Source organism: Argentina silus (assembly GCF_951799395.1).
Source record: "Argentina silus genome assembly, chromosome: 10".
In the NCBI taxonomy this organism is placed as follows: Eukaryota; Metazoa; Chordata; class Actinopteri; order Argentiniformes; family Argentinidae; genus Argentina; species Argentina silus.
This window is the reverse complement of record NC_139664.1, coordinates 9,150,571-9,172,865: the sequence shown is the minus strand read 5'-3', so window position 1 is coordinate 9,172,865 and position 22,295 is coordinate 9,150,571. Positions and strand designations below refer to the sequence as shown.

General features: G+C 46.2%; 2 protein-coding genes across 7 annotated transcripts; one reads left to right on the top strand and one right to left on the bottom strand.

The window, feature by feature from the left end:
• Positions 1 to 461: 461 nt before the first annotated feature.
• LOC310811133 (uncharacterized protein) lies at positions 462 to 17,751 on the bottom strand. 6 transcript variants are annotated; one of them, XM_083679199.1, is made up of 14 exons: positions 17,260 to 17,751; positions 13,200 to 13,981; positions 8,228 to 12,212; positions 6,234 to 6,609; positions 5,880 to 6,053; positions 5,575 to 5,669; positions 5,390 to 5,463; positions 5,145 to 5,190; positions 4,980 to 5,020; positions 4,766 to 4,836; positions 4,471 to 4,628; positions 3,016 to 3,110; positions 2,736 to 2,855; positions 462 to 2,594 (listed from the first exon to the last, which is right to left on the bottom strand). In XM_083679199.1, the coding sequence occupies exons 2-13, from the start codon at positions 13,776 to 13,778 to the stop codon at positions 2,739 to 2,741; spliced, it is 5,811 nt and encodes a 1,936-aa protein (XP_083535325.1). In that variant the 5' UTR covers positions 13,779 to 13,981; positions 17,260 to 17,751; the 3' UTR covers positions 462 to 2,594; positions 2,736 to 2,738. The 6 variants fall into 6 exon arrangements, 3 of the variants coding, with proteins under 3 accessions (XP_083535325.1, XP_083535326.1, XP_083535327.1); XM_083679200.1 differs by having other exon boundaries at positions 17,580 to 17,751; XR_014554457.1 differs by lacking the exon at positions 462 to 2,594 and having other exon boundaries at positions 4,476 to 4,628.
• An 839-nt stretch (positions 17,752 to 18,590) lies between these two features.
• Positions 18,591 to 22,212, top strand: dap3 (death associated protein 3). The gene is made up of 13 exons (XM_083678237.1): positions 18,591 to 18,737; positions 19,096 to 19,149; positions 19,406 to 19,525; positions 19,695 to 19,796; positions 19,941 to 20,049; positions 20,150 to 20,242; positions 20,425 to 20,555; positions 20,642 to 20,722; positions 20,930 to 21,103; positions 21,197 to 21,256; positions 21,378 to 21,467; positions 21,876 to 21,993; positions 22,084 to 22,212. The coding sequence occupies exons 2-13, from the start codon at positions 19,099 to 19,101 to the stop codon at positions 22,167 to 22,169; spliced, it is 1,215 nt and encodes a 404-aa protein (XP_083534363.1). The 5' UTR covers positions 18,591 to 18,737; positions 19,096 to 19,098; the 3' UTR covers positions 22,170 to 22,212.
• The last annotated feature ends 83 nt before the right edge of the window (positions 22,213 to 22,295 follow it).

Genomic DNA, 22,295 nt, shown 5'->3' with positions numbered 1-22,295 from the left:
AGCAGGTTGGTGGGAGCCAGATATTTAGGCCTATATAGTCACGTAAACCAGAGGCACAACTCCAAAGTTGTCTCTGCACTTGGTTTACTCTGCTTCATCCACACTGATCTGGCGGATCGTGAGTGAGGGCAGAAGAATGGGATGCAGCCCTCCCCATGTGATAGGATGTTCTTTTGAAGATATGTCCTCCAATAAGGGTCATCATGGAGGGAAACTGCATCACTGGCGCATCACCTTCACACCACTAGATGGCACTGTTAGTCTAATGAATGTCATTGTAGTTACGTAAGGTCCATGAGGTAGACCAGTAGTACAGCAACATGACACCATGAGTCAGTAAATAGAGCAGTACAGTGTGCTGCATAGTAGTGTTTCATTTATCATCTAAAACTCCTCTGCTTTGGCAATATTTATACATCCATTTTGACGAACTGAAATGAAAAGAATAGTAAAGAATAACGTTTTGTAGATGAAAACAGCATTTTATTGTTATTGATATAAAGGCAAAACAATTTAAATCCCATTCTGTGACACTGAATAATGTTTTTGTTCTTTTTAATAGAATTTCCTTGAAGGTGCATTATGAGCAGCAATCTATGGCAAAAGTTACATTTCATGCAAACTAGATAAATAACTACTATATTTATGTTTCCTATAAAGTTAATCATCCACCGCTGGCAATTAAGTAGTGTTTTTACTTTAAAAATTAAGAGGAAGAAGATAGTACACATGTAAACCATAAACGAAATAGCACTTTCTTGGCTTGGTGTTAGAAGCCACAACACCAAAAGAGTTGTACAAATGAAACATTTACAATCTGTAACTCTAATGTATCTTCCTGATTGTCTGACCAAATTGAAAAAAATAACAATCCATGCCTGGAAAAAAAAAAAAAATATCTAAAAAACATAAAACAAAAGTCATATACAATCATAGTCAATTTGGAGCAATATTTGTTCCAATTTTCCATTGGTCAGTTAGTTTAATGTTTCAAACACTGAAAGGCCTTTGACTATTAGCTTTTTTCAAAAATAAAGGCCTTTGATTATTAGCTTTTCCTTTTAGGTATAATACTAATAAATGACATTACTAATGTCAGAGAAACTGCATAATCCTGTGAGCTTATTTCCCTACTCTCTCTGTATACATGTACATTCAAAAGGAATTCAATGATATTACTGTATACATTCACCACTGACTGAGTGCAGTAGACCTACTGTAATGTTCCCTTAGATAAGAACACCACAATCTTTCTCTCTCACCTCTGCTCTGACATTATCAAAGGCTGTCAGGTACAGTAAACAACATTATACTCCTTCCCTACACTCCTGAAACAATATGCAACATAATCATAATCATGACAATATCATATTCCTATATTCATCATATAACTACAATATATTCCTTTAATAGTAGAATTAATGAGTTGCCTTTTCAAAAATATTCTCTTTCTAAAAACCTTATTAGAAACTATTGCAGTGGAGCCCCTTTTTACTGATGTCAGTTCTGGTAACACCAAACTTTGCCAATCTACTCGCTAGTTAAGCCACGCTTCCTTGAACCTGATCATGTTCCAGTGACGCAGAGATGACCATGGCTGTGTCTCAATAGTCTGAAGTGGCTTCCTCTCCTCGTCTCCTTTACTTCATCTGCACTTATGTGAGCAACTGGACCGTTTAAAGCTTCAGTCATTTCCAATACTAAGACCTCAGATAAGTATAGATGAAGAAGAGAAGACAAGTATTGAGACACAACCCTCTGTGTCTCTGTTCAGCTATTCAACAGGACAAATTCCCATCATTGGGAAACACCAGAATAAGAACAACCAGAGTAACATAGGGTCCATATACTATACTGAACCAACCACTTTTATACTGACAGATTGGTCAGTTTGCTTGTAAGGTGCCAAAATAAGAGATATATATATATATATATACACACACACACACACACACATATATATATATATACATATACATATATAGATACATACATATATACATACATATATATATACACACACATATATTTATGTGTGTTTGTGTGTGTGTGTGTATGTATGTATCTGTGTATGTATCTGAGCATTTGTATTGTGTCAATTGCAGTCTTTAGTGTGCTGCTTTATTCAGCACTAGTGCAAATTCAGTTGAGCTGGTTTGTGTCTCTGTGGTGGAGGTCTCTCTCTCTTCTCTGTGGTTGTGTGTGTGTGTGTGTGTGTGTGTGTGTGTGTGTGTGTGTGTGTGTGTGTGTGTGTGTGTGTGTGTGGGTGTGTGTCTGTGTCCTCCACAGCAACTGTCTCAAGGTCTGCCTCCAACACAGTTTCCATGGTTTCATCCTTGGTGTGATCTCCACAGAACAGAGTGACCGACACAGAGGAGTGGGAGCTCTCTCTCTCTCTCTCTCTCTCTCCCTCTCTCTCTCTCTCTCTCTCTCTCTCTCTCTCTCATCTGTTTATCCTCCTCTCTTCTTGTTCTTCAGTCATTCTCTGAGGCACATACAGTGACCTCACAGGAGCATTAATGTGACTCAATGCATTAATGAATCACTTCCTGTCCAACCACTGGCCTGGTCCCTCTCCAAGAGGTGTCCCACACCTGTCATCACGAGAGAGGGGGAGAAGTCAGAATGAGTAAAAAAAAAAATCATCCCTCCATCCCTACCACATCCTCATCTTTTCCTACAACTCTCTATTTTTGACCCCTCTGTCTCCTCTTTCACTTTTCTCTCTCTCTCACCGTTCACTCATGCTGCAGCTTCAGGAGTAAGATGTTCAGCCGCTCTCTCTGCACCTTTCTCCTATTCACCTCCTCCTCTCTCTGTTCTTCTTCTTTTCGTCTGGTCTGAGGCTTGGCAAGCTGTAGTGAAAGTAGATGGGATATGTCATTTAACATTGTTTAACATGCTTGCAAGACAAGCACAAGTGTTTCTATCTGGGAACATCTGTAACACTAAAAAGCACTTAATATGAACACGTTACACTTGAAGCAGGGGACATTCTACTAAGTTAGCACTCACATGAGGCCTGGGACAGAGAGGGGTAGGGGTACACTGCGTCTTGTAGAGGAGGTCGCTAGTGGGTACAACCTTCTCCTTCAGCCCCATTGGCTGACCTGAGGGTCAAAGGTCAGGTGCTACACATTAGTGCAGGTGAGATGGGGAGTTACCAAAACACCATGTAAACAGCATTCTATAAAAGCTATTCATTTAATTTCCAAATTCAAGTTTTGGTAAGATGTTGAAAAGAGTGCGTGCGTGTGTGCGTGCATGCTTGTGTATGTGTGAAAGAGAGAGTGTGCATGTGTGTGCGTGCAGTGTTGGGGAGCAGTTCCGCTACATATAGCTTAACTATTAGTTTAACTACATTTTGCAGTAGCTTGGTGGTAGTAGAACTAAATTAAAAACTTAGTAGTGTTTTCAGTAGTTAACTACTTTTTTGCCATGTAGCTAACTACTGTCACTACTCACAAAAAAATTATAATCACACAGCAAATAAAAGGAAAAAGGAGCCCTCTGATTGGCTGTAATATCAAGCCATCTGATTGGCTGTAAAATCCAGCCCTCTGGTTGGCTGTAAGATCGAGCCCTTTGATTGGCTGTAATAAGGTGTTGTTCTACCTGCCTCTAGATTACAGGAGAGGCTGTAGAATGAGGGATGTGAAAGCACAGTTGGTTTGATGAGTGAGAGAGAAAGAAAGAGAGAGTCCCTAGCACTCTCTCTCTCTCTCTCTCTCTCTCTCTGAGAGAGAGACACCCCCCCTACATAGTTTCGATATATTGAACTACATTTTCAAAGTAGCTTATTAGTTTGACAAACTACATTTCTCTCAAGGGTAGCTTTGGTGTAGTTTAACTTCTTCAATTGCAAAGTGATTGGTAAGTAGCTTCCCCAACACTGTGTGTGTGTGTGTGTGTCTGTCAATGCTCAGTTTGTGAATGCTTGATGGAAATAAAGGTTGGGTTTATAGTTTATGGGAAAGTAGATTCTTGCTGAATGTTCCTGGACGCAAGTGAAGGGATGACAGAAATGGGAAAACACTTATTCCTGCGGTCGGAAAACCACTGTGTGTGTAATCCTGAATTTGATATGGGTACAAAGACCAAACATTTGGACAAACTGAGCTGAACATATTGTACATGTTTACCTTTATAAACACACACTCAAAGACAACTCACAAATAATAAATGCTCACACAATCATATTCACACACATGTTTTCACCCATATAACCACAACAACAGAGCTGAAAGACAACCATTTGCATGCAAAACTGAACACACAGAGATAGAGACAGACAGAGACACACACACACACACACACACACACACACACACACACGCACGCACGCACACACGCACACACACACACGCACACACACACACGCACGCACACACACGCACACACACGCACACACACACACACACACACACACCTACAGAAACAAAAACTAACACACACACTTGCATCATGGACCTGACTTGATGTAGCTGTCATTCCCATCGGCTCCGTCACAGCAAACATCTCTATCCTTCTCTTGCTCCCCCTCTCTCTCAGTCCTGAGCTGTATCTGTCTCTGTCTCACCAGTTCCCAGTTCCTCACCAGGAATACGTGATGCCTCAGTACAAAGCCCCTGCCCAACACACACAGACACAAACACAGATACAAGGTTAAGGTACCATAAGGTACCATCTCACATTAATTTGCCAATACAGACATGTTGGAAATGTTGTTGCACTGTACATGAATCATGGTGGTGTTTCTCTTTACCGCTCACTGCTGGTCAAAGGCTTCATGTCCAGGTGAGGGAAAAGCTTTGTACCTCCACCAGAGCACTCGTCCTGAAGAGAGGAAGGGGGAGGGAGAGAGGACCTTAGAGGAAGCTGATCAATGGCAGGAAATGTGGGGATCTACAGTCTTTGTATGGAATTGTACAGTCTTTGAATGTCAGACAAAATGGAAAATATCTTTCTCTGTCACTCACCAGTGCCTGGGGACTGGACGTGGTTATCTCCTTGGGTTGGCCTGGGAAGAAGATAATGAGTGAGAGGGGGACAGTATGACAGAGGTAACAGTATGACATCCATCCATCCTAAATAGCCACTGAGGTCTCACATGCAGAATCCCTGGCTGACTGAAGGGTACTCACAGGACGGTCTCTTCCTGTTCAGAGGGACCTCAGACTCCTTGTGGAGCTGGAACACAGTGACACGGCGGGTGTGTATGAGTGTGGGCAAACATATTACTGTAACACATATACACATATTCACACACCATCCCCAACCACTCCCTTTCCAGCTGAGAACCCCCTTCCTGGAGCCTTGCATCAGGGACTATGACATGTTAGGAGAGTATCACTGTTCAGTCTTCCACTGCTGTGCCAATGAGAGTTACCTGGTTGTGCTTCCAGAGCCACACAACGTCATAGGGCAACTGGAAATCAATCCGCTTCAGCCTTAGGTACTTCCCTGCGAGAGAGACACGGTTAAGACATGGGGGAAAACATATAATCAGAAACTAAAACACCCCCCATCCACCAAAACACACGCACGCACGCACACACGCACGCACACACACACCGACGTTTATAGGAGCAGGTAAGAGGCTGTGCTGGTGTTCTCCTGGTGTGTACTCCAGGTTCTCTGTGCTGGACTGCTGGGGCTGAGAGGGGGGGCTGGACAGGAGGAAACAGAGGACCCCATTTAGACACCATGATAACACTGTCACAATATGACCCACAGAGAGGGTCTGTTTATACAGTCTCCTGTAGATCTATTGTAGCCAATACAGGTGGAATTCTGTCAACATGATTAATTGTCTTGGTGAGGTGTGAGAGTAGGATAACTGTATTGTGTTAGTGTGTGTTTAATGTGAATAAACTCACTCAGTGGTTTTGTAGTCATCAGAGTAGAGCCCCGCTTTCTGAAACTTCTTCCTGGGAGGCCGATCAGCTCTCTCATCTAATTGGATGGTTAGGGTGGGAGGTGGAGGCTGGCTTAGCTCTGTTTGGCCCATACATAATAAGGAGGTGTGGCTCATAGGCCTACCTTCTCCAGAACTAAGAGGAAGGAATGAAGAGGGAGAGACAGAGAGAAAGATAGAGAGAAAGAAAAAGAGAGAGAGGCACTGGCTTAGCACACAGTGCTGTAAACCATGTGTTAATATTCATGAGCTTGATTGTGTAAGTATTGATAGAGGCTAGTGTATTTGTAAAACAATACCAAATATGATACTTTACCTCAGGAGACAAGGAGACTCAGCACCCCTCCTCTTCCGTCCTCTGCTCCGCCTGCCCTGAACCACCGCTTCTATCACTTCCTGCACTGTATCACCTCCTTCACCTCTTTCCCCCCCACAGTCTCTCTTCTGGACATGTTCCTCAGTTGGAGACGCTGGTAGGGTATTTGATGATGGCAAAAGAAAACCCATGGGGGAGTGTGTGGGGGAGGGTATGGGGGAGACCACGGGGGAGGGTATGGGGGAGGGCAGGGGCTGCTTCCTGGGACGTCCAGGCCCTCTTCTCTTCCCCACGTTGCTGCCTGTTCTCCCCTGCCTTTGCCGTCTTCTGCTTGGGTCAGAGAGTGAGCCTGCAGCCCAGAGGGCAGCCACTGGAGCTGAGAGTGAAAAGGAAAGGAAGAGAGAGAAAGAGAAAGAAAAAGAAAAAGAGAAAGAGAAAGAGAAAGAGAAAGAAAAAGAGAAAGAAAGAAAGAAAGAAAGAAAGAAAGAAAGAAAGAGAGAAAGAGAGTGGTGGGTGTGGGAGTGAATTGTAGAGGGGGAGATTGCGGAGTAAGGGCGGAGAGAGTGGGAGAGAGAGGAGGAAATGAGACAGCTAGGATCAGTGATTGAAACAGCAGGAGGCGAGCAGTGTGGTCAGTCTCTTGCTCACAGCCACAGCTGTACAGAGATTAGGTGAGTCACAACATTTCCTCCACACTGCCAGTATTCCCCATGACCAGCTCTCTTTCTGGGAATCGTAACAATAAGTCACACACATGCACAAGCACACACACACAAACCATAGCTTTAATTTGGCAAACTGTGTAGTCTAGCTAGTATGGAATGCAATGAGACTGCATTCGCAGCAGACAAGAGAGAGTGAAGAAATAATGTTCAAGTGTATGTATGTGTATGTGTGTGTGTGTGTGTGTGTGTGTGTGTGTGTGTATGTGTGTGCGCAGACACATGTGTTTGGTTAGATGATGTGCTAATGCCAAACATATTCCTCCTCTCTCAAGAAACAACATTCTCCCTTTGTCCTCCCCCACTATCAGTGAGCTGCCATCCCTCGATCCATCATTTCTCCTGAGGTCATCTACACTTTCTCTATTTTTCCGACATCCCTGACAGCACTGACCACTCTTTCCTCATTCGATTTTTCCAACTCAAACAGCTTGTGTTGGCCAGAATAGACAGTGAGGCATGGGCAGGTCTTTAAATAGAAACTCTGGTGGTTAACTAATGACTGTGTTCGCTTCTTAGCCCAGGGCTGAAACAGCATGCGGTTCGTACAGACCAAGAAGATTTCTGGCCGATTCCCACTGAGATGCTGGTACAGTAATGTAAGGGTTGTAAAACGATTCTGTGAGAGAGTGTGTCTCTGTGTGTGTGTGTGTGTTTATGTATATATGTATGTATGTATGTGTGTGTGTGTGTGTGTGTGTGACAGTCCATGTGTCATGCACATACTGTACAGTACACTGTTCAACAGAGGAAGTCTAAAGCTGGCTATAAAAAGAACTGAGACATATTTCCTCCCAAAATAATCTCCAGTATCAGCAGCACCTGAGGAGGAACAACTCTCTGCAAGCTCAACTGTCCCAGTAGTATCACTCCTCTGTGCAAACCTGAGAGTCAATGGAAACTTAGTACAGTATCTCTATTCAGTGACAATGTCAATGTCACAACAGTGGCCTTGTTCCGCTCGAGGGACGGCAGTCACACACACACACACACACACACACACACACACACACACACACACACACACACACACACAGACAGACAGACAGACAGACAGACACAGACACAGACACACAGACAGACACAGACACAGACACAGAGACACAGACACAGAGACACACAGCAGGTTAGGGTAACGTTTGGTTGGTCTCGTTGGCTGGTCTCGTCTACCTACGCTCTGGATTACAGGAACATAAAGTAGGTCTTTATAAGGTATAAGTAATAGAATAGCTCAGTGGCGACTATCCATCACACTCTCCAGTCTGGTCTCACCTGATCCTCTCCTCTCTGTCCATGATGACTCCTCCCTCCTCTGTGACCAGTCTGGCCTCCCTGGACCTCCATTGGCTCCCCCGCTCCTCAGGCCCCTCCCTCCGGTCGCCATGGTGAACAAGTTTGTGTGTGTTAAGGGGACAGAGGGGCTGTAAAGGGGTGTGTGGGTCTCCTCTCTCTCTGGTGTTCCTACAGTGCCTGTCTGCTGCCCCCCTGTAAAAGCCTTCAACATTGCGGTGGAGTGTCCTCCTCCTCCTCCTTCTCCAAGCCCACTTTTCTTGGGACAGGGGAGCCCTTGACCCCCCCAGCCCCCCCCAAATCTGGACAGGTGAGATGAGCCCAGCCCTAGACAGGTGAGAGGCATGTGTGTGTGTTTTAGCCTCTCCCCCGAGGATGATGATGGGGATGATGATGAAGAGGAGGGGGCAGTGGGTGGGTTAACAGTAGCGGAGGAAGAAGCGTCTTTCTCAGTCTTGCGTCCCCATGGGGACTCCATCGACCAAACATTTCCTGTTCCTCTCACCCCTCTACTTCGTCCTTCCCCTGTCCCTGCGGTGAACTCTGACCTTGACTTTGACCTTGTCATGCCCTCCTTCTCCTCCTCCTCACCCCCCTGATCTCGCTCATGGTGTCTGTGACGATGTTTGTGTTCACTCCTAACACAGCCACAGGAGAGACTAGGGCTGGACCCTGAATCAAGACACACCCCATCCCTACTCTCTTCCTCACCCTCAACCCCCACACCCCCCTCCCTCAGCAGCCTACTCCTCCTCCTGTGAAACCTGGCTGGGTTCAGGAGAAGGTGGGGGGGGTGGAGGTGTTGGGGGTGGGCATACAGGTGAGGGGGAGGTAGTGGAAAGGAGGGGTGGAGGTGAGGATGGGGGTATAGTTCCCTGGCAGAGGGGTACCCTCGGTAGTAGCCCACTTCTTCTCCACCCTCCTGGAACTTAGTGGGACAGCCACACTGTCTACGGTCTGTTTTTCTGCCACAGACCGAGGGGTGACAGGGGTGCAGGTGGTGGGGGGAGAATGAGGGGTGAGGAGAGTAAGGGTGAGAGGGATAAGAGGAGGGGTGAGGGGAGTAAGGCGGGTGAGGGGAGTAGTATCCACTCAAGTTGATCCTGAAAAGGTTGGATCGGAAATGATGCGAGAGGGAAGAGAGGCGTCTCTCACCCCCAATAGCATTCCCACTCCCATCGAACCCCTGGCCTGGCCCAGCTCTGCCCCAATCACGACGTCCAATACGGACCTCGCTGAATTGACCAATCAGATCCTCCAGTTCAGACAGAAAGTCTAGGTCATGCTTGCGCATGAGTAGCTGCTGGTACTTCCTCTTCCGTTTGTGTTTCTGTCTCTTGAGTGCATTGTGCCCGAGGCAAGGACAGAGGTCTAAGTGTGATCGCTTGCTGTGCCCTGGGCAGGGGCAAGGGCCCGGGGAGACACAGTCATACCTCCGTCTGTGTCTGTGTCTCTCTCTGTGGCCCACTAAGGCAGCTGGAGCAGTAACAGGGGGTGTGTGTCTCTGGATGGGAGAGAGGGGTGATGAGAAAGGAGAGGGGTGGTCTAGTAACACACAAGTGGGGTCTCTCTGTCTCTGACCCCCTAGACTGACCCCTGACCTTGGGACCTCAGAGGTCATCCTAAGTGCTACCCCTCCCCCTCTGCCCCCCCTCCTCTCCCCTTGCTCCGAGATACTGTTGTTGTCTGTCCCGATTCCGCTATCGCTAGGCAACGTCTCCTCACTGTGTGATTCGCTCACAGGTGAGGGCGTGGCCTCTTTCATGTGGGCGGGGGAGACAGGCGGGTGATGCCGGGGTGGAGGGGGAGACATGTGAGGGGCAGGAGAGGAGAGCTTGCAGGATGGATGGTGGAAGGGAAAGTGATGTCTTCCCTGACACGGACAACTCCTCTTCAGGGAGGGAGACATGGATGCAGGGGAGGAGAAGGAGGTGGAGAGAGGACGAGGGGAGGCGCAGGAGGAGGAGGGGGAGGGGAGAGAGAAGGAGTGAGGGCTGAAGAGGGAGGAGGTTGGTTCTGTGAAGCTTCCATCACTGTAAGGGCTCTGGGCTCCACTGGAGTGGGTGAGAGAGGGGGAGGGGAAGGGGTGAGAGAAGGGAGGCTGGGACTGGGGCTGGGGAGAGGAGAAGAGAGATGCACCAGGGGGACTGGTGAAAAGTGCAGACTGAGATGCAGGGGTGGAGATGGAGCAGTGGTTAGCTGAGGGACTTTTAGGTTTGCGTCCTCTCCTCTTCCCCATGTAGATGGTCCCTCTCTTGCTCACATTGACCTGGGGGCCTAGTTTACCCCCGAAGGTGGAAGACAGGGCTGAGAGGGAGTGTGTCACGGCCAAAGTTGGCCTACACACTTGTCCTACACCCTCACACGAGGTCTCTCCATCCGCCTCTCCTCCTCTCTCACCCCCCCCTCCACGCCCAGACAGCATCTCCCTTGGTAGCCTCCTTCTCTTCCTCTTCTTCATCTCATCGATAATCCTCCTCATCTTCAGCTGCCTGTTCCCCTTTTCAGGTTGTTGGTCTTCACACCCCTTCTTCCCTTCAGGGGGGGTCAGTGCATCTCCCCTCTGGTCCTGGGTGGGGGTCTGTGGGGTCTGTGGTGGGGAGGAGGGTAGCCGTTTGGGGCGCCCTCGTTTCCTGGGTGTGGGGTTGGGGTTGAAGGGATTGGGATTGGCGAGGGTTGGACTTAGATCCAACACTGGGTCCAGAACAGGAGGGTCCTGAGCCCCATCACATCCTGGAGGAGGCAACCCAGGTGGGATAGGTTTGGAAGAGTGATTGGCTGGGGGATCATCTATGCTGGAGGTCTTGGCCTTGGGGCGACCTCTCTTTCTGGCCTGAGCGTTGGGGCGTTCAGATGCAGACAGATGTTTTGGATCAGACTTCAACATGTGGATCCAGATGGGAGATGGGGGTCGTCTCACAGGCCGGGGTTTGGTTTGGGTGGAGATGGATGAGGGACTGGGGGGTGAGGAGGGACAAGGGACTTGGTGTGGCTCAGCTGTCTGCTGGTTGGAGATGTTGGTGGCGGGGGTAGTGGAGATCAGGGGGGAATCTAGGGGGGTATCCTGGTTCTCTGCCAGTCTCTGTGCCCGGTTCACTAGTTTGGTCCAGCTGAGGCGCCGGGCCTTGCGCTTCTTGAGCGGTCGACTGTCTTGTGGGGGCGAAGTGGGGGCAGATGAAGGGGAGTGGATAGCAAGAGAGGGAGGAGGGGGTGAAGTGGCAGAGGGGTTGGAGGGACAGAGAGTAACTCTTGAGATGGTGTCTATCTTGTCTAGTTTGCATGTGCCGCCTGGTGCTGGTGGCTCACCTAGTTTACCTGAGTCACCTGATTCAGCCATTTCATCTGGTTTACCTGTGTTACCTAGTTTACACCGCTCACCTGGTTCTTCTAGTTTAGCTGTGTCATCTGTTTCACCTGGTTTATCCGTCTCATCGGGTTTGCCATTGTAAGCTGTTCCCCTGTGGAGTTCTGGGCTGGGCTTAGAATTCCTCTCTTTCTCATCCCTCCCTGTTTCATCCTTCCTCCTCTCATCCCTCACTCTCCCAACCTTTCCTCTATCATCCTTCGATTTTCCTTCCTTCCCTTTTTTCTTTTTTGTGCTTCCCTCGCTCAATCTCTCACCCTTCACTCTATCCTGCCTAGCTTTTTCATCCTTTGCTTTCTCTTTGTTCACTCTCTCCTCCATCTCTCTTTTGTTGTCCACTGAGGGCTGTAATGTAGATTCACAGGTGACTGCAGACCCTCTCTCGGTCTGGGCCATACCATTAGGCGGGTGAGGGGGGTCCATACACTCTATAGACGGGGGGTGGGGGGATGGGGCTGAGGGGATTGTTTGAGCCTGGGGAGAGGGGTGTTTGGTGCCAGGTGGGGGTAGTTTGCTGTTGGCATTAGGAAGGTTAAGGGGAATCAGTCTCTCAGATGGGACATCTGACTTCCCTCCCTTCTTGTGGGCCAGTTTTGGAGGGACCTGGTGGGAAGAAAACATTTTTTAAATATTAGATTGTAATGACTGTTATGTTGAGGTATCATTATGTGATCTAGATTAGTTATAGCCTAGGCTTTAAATGTTTTGCTTCAGTAGTACTTAGCTGAGTGCTAACAAGCCGATAGAGGGCAAAATCACAAAGAGAACAGAAAGAAAAGAGGTCAAATAAAGGGAGAAGGGAAGGTGAGGTGGTGGAAACAGAAATGGGGTTGACGCAGAAAGAGGAGAAACACAAAGGCAGAGAGGGAGGGGGAGGAAAAGGGACACAGAAAGAAAGAGAAAGGGAGTGGGAGAGAAAGATAAATGAGAGCAGGTAGAGAAAGGAGGGGAGGTAAAAATAGATAGAGGAGAGAGAGAAAGAGAGAGAGAGAGAGAGAGAAAGAGGGAGACACAGCTGTGCTATTGGTGGCTATAAATTGCCACTGATAGAGATGAGGAGGCTTGACATTTCATGCTTGTCCTGTAATTTCTGAGCGCAGCAGCTTGAGTGGCGTATTTGCAGCTAAAGCAATAATCTTCCCTCTGGGTGATTGTCATAAGAGCTGATGAACCAATGCCTGTATCAGCAGCTCGTATTAGTTGCTGTGCTGTTGTCCTATTTATAGGCCAGTTTGCTCAAATGTGCAGCTTAGGTTTCAGTGACAATAGCTCAATTGACCTTATTACCACTAAACAGATTTGCTGGGTATTTTGCACCAAAATATGGTTGTTGAATGACTGAATAGGAATCACATAAACATAAATACAGTACATACAGTACAGTATGCATCATAATATATGATAATATGTATTTGCACACAGTAAATGGAGGGGTTTCAGGAGGGGTTTTATGTTGTGACAAATGACAATCTTTCAAACAAAACTGAGTTCAATATATGTAGGCCATGTAGGTAAATTAAACTAATAGTAAAACACTAAATGTTCATTCAGTGGGCCAGTAGATCCACTCAGCAGTGGCCTTCTCCTTACCCGTTTGGCTGGCATAGGCCCTGGGTTGCCTGGGGTGGAAGTGGTGCTTGTAGGGGCTGTCGATGATGATGATGATGATGGTAGTGGTGATAATGATGATGATGATGATGGTGGTAGTGGAGAGGAAGGCATCTGATTGGTCTCAGTCGTGTGGAGATCCAACCCCTGTCTCTGCTCTCTGTCTCCCTCCTGAGGTGGGGGTGTGGTCTTCCCCTGCTTGTCCCCTCCTCCCTCGCCGTCCCCCCTCCCTGGTCTCTGGTAGGTCCTTATGGCGGGTTTGCAGACGTAGCTCTCCAGGATCTTGGGCGGTTTCTTGGTTCGTTTGGCCTGGAGTCCAATCCGAAATCGTACATTCCCCTCTGGGCAGTTACTTTCTCTGTCTGGACACTGAAGCTGCCGTTTCCCTGAGCCGCCACAGCGTCCCTCAATGTGCACCTCCAGTACTGCGCCTCCTTTCTCCCCCTCACTCCTCCTACTCCTTCCACCCCCTGCTTCCTTCTCTGTGTGCTCGGGTGGAGTAGTGGGGGGAAGAGGGGGGTATGTGGGTGAAGGTGGACCCCCCTTCGCTCTCTGGTCCATCAGAGATGTCAGGGGGGAGGGGAGGGTGGTGGTGGGATGCCCAGTATAGCACTTTTAGAGAAGCCAGAAGGGAAGGTAGTGAGAGGGTATGTGACAGATGGGTTAGGAGGTTAAGGAACAGATGGAATACAAGTCCAAGGTGAGGTTTTTTCTTTTAATCCACCAGTTCAATGCTTTCTCTCTGTCTGTCCCTCAGGCTTGAGCTGAGAAGGAGTGATGGAGTGGATAAAGAGAGAGAGAAACATACAAAGAGGGGTGATTAGTCGTATCACTGACTTCAGGCATGAGAACCAATAGAGGAATGACTGAGAAAAGTCCCCTTTCTGAGTGAAATGTTAGGTACTTTACAAGGCAGTCAGAGCACACAGATGATCTCACTGTACAGAACCCCAGGAGACCAATCACATGCAGCATAGCAGCCCTTTCCCAGAATGTCTGCCCTTTCTGAAATACAGGGGCCCTGTTCAAATTCTTTATCAATCCTTTCTTCCTTCTATCCTTATAGCAATCACAGATCTGAAGGGCTTGTGCTCTAGATATTAAACCTACTTTTTCACCATCCCTATCATGACCCTACTTAAAAAAATCAATCAATCAGTCAATCAATCAACTACTCACTCACTTACTCACTCCCTCAGTAATTCAGGCACTCACTCCCTACTGTCTCCCCTGAACCCTGTTCTCCCTACCTATCTCTTTCCTCCTCCCCTCTGTACTCTTTCTCTTTATTTTCTCTCCAACCGTCCCTGTTTCATGTCTGTCAGCATCCCTTGGCATATTTCCTCCCTCTTTTCATCCTCTCTCGCTCTCTCTCTCTCCCTCTCAAAGCAGACCACACAGAGAAATTGTCAACCCAGGCACTGTATCCATGTTAATCAAAACCATATTTCCTCCTCCTCCTCTCCCTTCCTTTTCTCCTCTCCAACCTCAATCCCTCCATTCACGTTAAGACCCTTCCCCTCCTCCCCTCTCAGTAGTGGTAATATAAAGCCGTAGGAATGGGTAAAACTTATTTTTGGAAAGGAGTGTGAATTCCTTCCCCTCCCCTTGCTTCCTCTAAATCAAGTAAGCTTTTCATTGACCCCATTGTAAATAGCCTTTTAATGTGACATTACGGCAAGTAACACACCCTACAATAACATTCCCCCTGAACAGCGATACTTCTCTCTCTCTTTCTAAAACACATAACACACACACACACACACACACATATGTAGGTCTACACTAACTTTCTCTCTAGTTTATGTGCAGACAAATAGGCTATGCCACACAGCCAAAAAAAACAGCATATTGTATCACACTTTCCCTATCGTCCCTCTCTATTCCCATCGTTGTCTCTCTTTCTATTTCTTTCTTTAACACACACACACACACACACACACACACACACACACACACACACACACACACACACTGAAGCACTCATCCGTTTTCTAATGAAACACACCCTGTCTTGCATTCTTTCAGCTCTCTCTTGAGAACCTCTTATGAAATAGCTCATCTGTCTCTCAACACGTTATTGCCCTTTAACCATAAAAGAGGCTTTTGAACAATGTTTTCATTTTGAACCTCTTTTGCTACTGGGTTCCTACTCAAACCCTTAACTGGGACAGTTTAAATCAGACTTCAGGTTCAAATTAACAACTGTAATAGCAAATGTTAACAGTTCTGTGGTACAGCGTTCAGAAACCAAATGTTGTGGTTGGAGACATGTTATTAATAAGGGTCAATTGAATTGAAAGTACAGACAGCCATATCGTCAGGAACCAAAGGGGACAAGTCAGAAGTCAGTTAGAAGCTATTGTGACTAATCAGGTTAGATCAAACCGGGTCACCCGAACAACTCCAAGACATGGAGATGTTAGCCCTGTTGAGCAAAGCACAGGCATCATACAGTAACAGTCTTCAGCTCTCAAGCAAGGTTACCAAACTGTCGCTGCTAACAGACTGTTGGGAACTAACAGTGACAGACAGTGTTGCTGGACAACTCGAACCACCTCTACAGATACTACTACAGTAGTCTGACCCAGATATAAGGACAGACAAAAATCTTAATATAGAACATCGGAGAGAGACGGAGACAGAGAGGGGGGCAGTACATGTGGAAGTCGCAGACTAGTTGTAACAAGTCAACAAATAGATAAGAGATCAAATTAAAATGATGGTGGTGTGTCCAGGAAAGATTCAAGTGAGGGAAGTGACAAGCTTAAACATAAACGGTGCATCTACTCCATATAAGTCACAGGTAGGCTAATAGCTTTATCTCTGTTCCGCCTTTCAACCGTATCTCAGCGTTATCTTAACAGTAAGCCAGGAGCTAGTGCCAATGGCAGTATGATGGATAGTCTTGACACTATAATCATTGTGGCTTCTCGGAAGCTATAAAGCACTGGATTAAATCATTATAATGGCCTCTCATATCCAACCATCACCATCTGACTTCGGCTGTTATCATCGATGACTACAAAGACATTATCATCTCCCTAGGAACAGACTTGACAGAGCATCCGATAATATACTGATGTTTTGAGTGTGAGTGTATTTCAAATTGTGCTGCAACTACAAAGCTTTTTTGCTCCTGTGTAGTCCTCAAACAGTAGGAGGTGGTATCAAGAAGTTCTCCTCTTGGAGGACATGTCATCACACACACACACACACACACACACACACACACACACACACACACACACACAATCTCCCCCTCCCTGTATCCCTCTCTTAGTTACTGTGTCTTATTCGTGGTCGTACATTGTGTACCCAGGTCGCTGCTGCGTAGGCTGGCTATTGTAGATACTGTATGAGCAGCGGGAGGGATGTTATGTACCGCGCTGTATCTGTAGCATTGATTTACCATGCTGTGAACGTCAACAACACACTACAGCAGGTGGGTTTGTTTTGAGGACGGCTTTTGCACCCGTGTGAAAAACGACATAGGCCAATATTGTGTCAATATTCGCATGCCGCACACTGGAATGACACATGACACGTGCCATTGTTGTTGTTGTCATATATGTCATCATAGGACGCTTTGATTAAATGCATAAGGTAGAGGGAGTAGCTGCCAATATGATAGCACAACGAAATAAACAAAACAGTATCGAATTATTATTATTATTATTAATAATGTTATTATTATTATTATTATTATTATTAATAATAATAATAATACCAGAATAACACAATAATAATATTATGGAATTAAATAATCTAATTTTGAATTTGTAATGTAGGTGAGTCCAAGGCTTCTTATTCTCTCCTATTATATCTGTCCTCTGCCTCTCTTATAATGCTGGTGTCAGCAACACTGACTTGACAAATATGATATGCGAACATTTCAGCTCAGGTTCATTCCCCTACTAAAATAATGCAGACAAAAACTGTGATTCTACCACTGTGAAACAGTACTGACACAGGCCTACATTAATACAAACTGCCATGACAGCTTGATACAATATTTAATTGGGCTACGTAGGCTACTTACCGAGAGCGCGTCCTAAAACTGCGTTTCGGAGAATAGAAAGGTGTTGCTGTCCGGTCGCCTCGCTCGCGCCAACAACAATCCTTAGATCCTGATGCATTAGATGTTGCTTTGATTACATAACAACTCCTCCCAGGAAAGCGAGTTATAATTCCACCAGGACGCATAGCCTACAGTGCAACATTCGCGCGGGTGTTTTCATAATCAGTGGGTCGAGACGGTGTTCTCCGTAGGCGCGTCTCTACAGCTAGGTGGCGAGCTAGTTACAGTAGCCATGTTTATTTTGTAACTATTTCTCAGGGAAAGTTACATTGTATCCATACCTTTCTTCCATGTGTTGCCCATGACACGCTTGATATGAGTCACTTCGCCAAACCAAAACGGTGAAATGCATTCCCTACCAGCAATCTCTGTTAAGTAGGCTACATTCAAGGAAAAAATGATTCAGAGATTATGAGCAATGCAGCATTCATCATTGCGTGGCCATGTCAAGGATAAAAAGCTATATCAGTTTCCTTCGAGGAGACCTTCGTAGGCTACAAAATGATATTCAAAAAGTGACAAAGATGGCGACGCATTAACTATAAACTCCTAAGTGCATCTCGAGACTAGCCTACTTGCTTTTCTTCAGTTGCCTACTGTACTTTCTCTCTCTTTTTTTTCCAAGAACAGCTCGCGCTGTTGGTTGGCGCGCTGTCCCGGGCAACGCTCGTGGGCAGACACTCCAGACAGTCGCCCATAGGCCCATGAGAGAGAAGGGTAACGCCAGTTGAGTTGACAGCAGGGAACGGAGAGGAGGCGGTAGAGGGCTAGGGGAGGGATTGGGATGATAGTCTTTTACAGTCATGGGTGGTTTACTTGTAGGCTTGTTTCTTCGTTGTACATTAGGCTCGATCTGGACGTGTGTAAGTATTTTAGGCAATGTTAAACTTTACAAAGTAAAAGACACAAGCTTTCTCTGACAATTTAGTAGATATATCAGTCAATGTCAATTTACTCCTATGTGTCATCTTTCATTAAACATAATCTTGCAGGGCATGTCTCCAGTAGAAATTTGGCTTCAATGCCAGAACTTGATTATTTTGACTTCTATCATCCACCACGCAGAAAATATAAGAAAAAAACATAATTATATGTTCTGCTCATGACCTTTCACACATTGCGCTCGAGAAGAGTTATACATAAAGAATGGACGCTAAACATTATTACTGTTTACCTTGCATAAAGACACCTGTCTAAAAGTCTGGCTCTGCAGACCGCAGAATCTCAGATCTCCACAGCAATGGATAGGATCCATTCCTTCATACGTCAGTTCCTTCGTCTGCAAACCAAAATGGCGATGTCCATGGCATCAGCACCGTGACAGTTCGACCGAGATTGTGCAACTTTCCATCATTTCAATACCCTCTGTAATTAGATGACCTTGCCACAATTCATAAGTGCATTGTGAATGTGTACTAAATGAATTAGCTTATTGCTTGGTGAGTAGCTAGTCGTTACGTAGCTAGGCTGCTTAGTTTTGCTGCTAGATGTGTGCTACTATGCTAACGTTGTTAGCTAACCAGCTAATATAAGGGCAAACCTAAGTGCTGGCATAACTATCATGTATTGCTGTCAATACACAGTTAATATAATATAGATATTCAATACGAATATACCATACCAACTGTATGTACCAAACTGTTCTCAGATGATCAGCTATTGTGTTGTAAGCTACCTTTGCTGGGCATGTTATGGGGGCCAGGGGCCTTGTCAAACACCTCCTCATACTGTATATAAAGTCTGATAGGTTGTCAGCCTGTGATCAGTGATACTGACCTGAATTTATATATATTCCAGACCATGTTCCAGACCATGGCCCTTCACAGACTGTCCTTCAGGTTACGGCAAGCGGTGAGTTCAATTCCCTGGCTGAAATCTCATCCTGTGACATTCACCTGCTTGGTCCATCGCACCCAGTTATTCTGATTATGCTGTGTGTATTAATCATTCATATATGTATACAATGCATAGAACAGATTTGTCAATATGAAGATAAATAGAAACATAACAAGCATCCATTGACCGCTAATGATTTGAATGATGAATTGTTATGTCAGGGTTGCAGTCGCAGCTGATATAACCCGTGGTTTGATAATGTCATGGTCAGGTAGCACAGGTGCGACAGGTCCATGGCAGTGGGTGTGGCCAGCAGCTGGAGGCAGTCGTGGTGGAAACTGGAAGGAGTCATGAGCCGCTCTCCATCTTCAGAACACAGGAGAGCGATCCGGTAGGTAGAGTAGCTAGAGATCTCAGGATGCTGACCTAGTAGGTGTCCAGACAAACTTTCTGTTTATATGTTCATTCCCATTATAATATGCAATGATATGATATGCCATTCCAGGGTTGTATATGACACCTGTTTGTGACTACAGTGTTCCTTTCTGTCTGTTTGTCAGGCTCGTCAGTCAGAGCTGCATCTTGGACAGTACTACACTCTGCCCCCCGCACACATCCACGCGCTCTTCCCCCACGGCCTACCCCCACGCTACCAACAACAGGTACGTTTGTGTTAGATTGTGACTGACTCTATCCTTTCCTAGATAAAGATGTCTAACAAGGTCTATTTGTCTTATGGTTCTTAAAAAAAAGAAAAGAATTGTCCACGTACAGATATTAATGTGTGTGTGTGTGTGTTCGTCCAGTTGAAGACGTTTAATGAGGCATGTGTGATGGTGAGGCAGCCTGCTCTGGAGCTCATCTCCTACCTGAAGAAAGCGGACTACAGCAAACCTGCTTTACGCTACCTGCTCTGTATCCTTACAGACACACACACACACACGCACGCACGATCATACTTGAACATACCTTTGCACACAGTGTATTATGTTGTTGACCTTGACTGGTTGTGTAGATGGGGTGAAGGGCAGTGGGAAGACCATGTCCCTCTGTCACGCAGCCCACTACTGCTCTACACAGGGTTGGCTGGTACTACACATACCAGATGGTGAGTCCCTCTTACACACACACTCACACACACTCAGAACGGTGAAAACAACTGCACATTTTTACAGATTAGTGTTTTAAAAAAATATATATAAGTGACATTTGTTTTCATGGATATCATCATTCTATGATTGTACCTGTTGTCAATACCAACCTCCTCCTATCCCCTTCTCCCTCCCATAGCCCACCTATGGGTGAAGAACAGCAGGGAGCTGCTGCCCTCCTCCTTCAATACTGCTCGGTTCGACCAGCCAATGGAGGCCTCTAATTGGCTACGCAACTTCAGAATCACCAATGAGCACTTCCTCTCCAAGGTACCACTTCCTCCTCAAACACACATTGAGACTTATCCAATTCCAAATTAACCCCTAACCTCTCCTAAATGTCTGTTTTTCAACAGATAAAGACGAGACATCGGTACGTCTGGACTAAAAGGGAGTTCACTGACGAGGGCCGAACCCTAGGAGAGCTGGTGGACCAGGTGAGTCCTACACCTCCTTTTGAAAAGGGATACACTCTCCTATCTAATATGAGTGTATGGCTTAAGTATATAACTTGTGTGTGCTCTGACTAAAGTTGGTGTACTGAAATACAGCTAGGAAATCAAAGATTTTGCAGTTTAACACACACATTTTCAATCCTGTTGTGAGGAAGCATCCTCTGATTCCATCCCCTCTGTGCCCCTTAGGGAGTGTCTCGTGTGAAGAGCAGCAGTGATGTGGTGGGGGCTGTTCTGAAGGAGCTGAGACTGCAGACCGGGGGGACTGAGGAGGCAGAGGCAGGGTTCAGGCTGGCTGTTGTTGTGGATGGAGTGAACGCTCTCTGGGGGAGGACAACGCTCAAGAAGGAAGACAAGAGTCCGGTAAGAATGCACTCCTCCGCTTACTGGTTCTTCAGAAATGTTGTTTTCTGTCGATTGGTCTGTGAGAAGTTGATCTCTCTTTCTCTCTCTCAGGTGACTTCAGATGAGTTGACCTTGGTTCATAACCTGAAGAAGATGGTGAAGAATGATTGGGTGAGGATTTGGATGAATCCATGACATGTTTTTGTCATGTTGTGCTCTATTCTTAGAAAGAAAGACACTCAATATTTGACTTTCATTTACGTTCCTCTCTCTCTCTCTCTCACACACACAGTGTGGAGGGGCTGTCATCACATCTCTCTCTCAAACGGGTTCTCTCTACGTTCCAAGCTCCGCCTACCTGCCACAGGAGCTGCTGGGAGAGGTGAGGGGTTCATTGTGTTTACGTGGGCCCAATCCAAAAACAACTCTTTGCAGCTTGCCCTTCGATGGTTGCAGATTTAATGTTGTAGATATAATATGGTAATTGGGGTTATAGGGTTGTGTTCGATAGAGTCATATCCATGACCATGGTTGAGAGGGGAGATTCTGCCATATAGCCTGCACCTATCTGACCCTTTCAGAACGGCTGACACCATAGGAATAAGGGTCAGGGGTAGAGTTTAGGGGAAGAGTCTAATAGGGGTAGAAGCAAGAGGAAGGTGGCTAGAAGTTGTTTTCGGGCTAATTTTAATCTCGCTTGTTTACATATAAACATATCCTGTACTTTACACAACATTGATTTGACCAGGTAAGTTGTTGAACACATTCTCTTTCTCTCTTTCCCCCTCAGGTTGGCTTTGACAGCATGGACCCCTTCGTGCCAGTGCCAGTCTCCAACTACAGTGAGAAAGAGTTTGAGAGCTGTTACCTCTACTATGTAGACCGTCATTGGCTGCAACACCCACACAGTACGTGAATGGGGTGTGGGAGGTGGGGGACACTGTGCTAAAGGTGAATGTTTCCGGGTTCTATCCATCTTTTTTTCCTCTTTTCTTCAGGTCGGACAGAGGAGGGGAAGAAAGAACTCATTTTCCTGAGCAACAGAAATCCCTCCGCACTGGATAGAATATGCGCCTTCCTGTGAAGCTCTACACACACACACACACACACACACACACACACACACACATATATGTAACTTCAATGTTATAATCCATATATATGTGTGTATCCCTCCATAAATTATTCTGTCGTGCTGCATGATACTGTA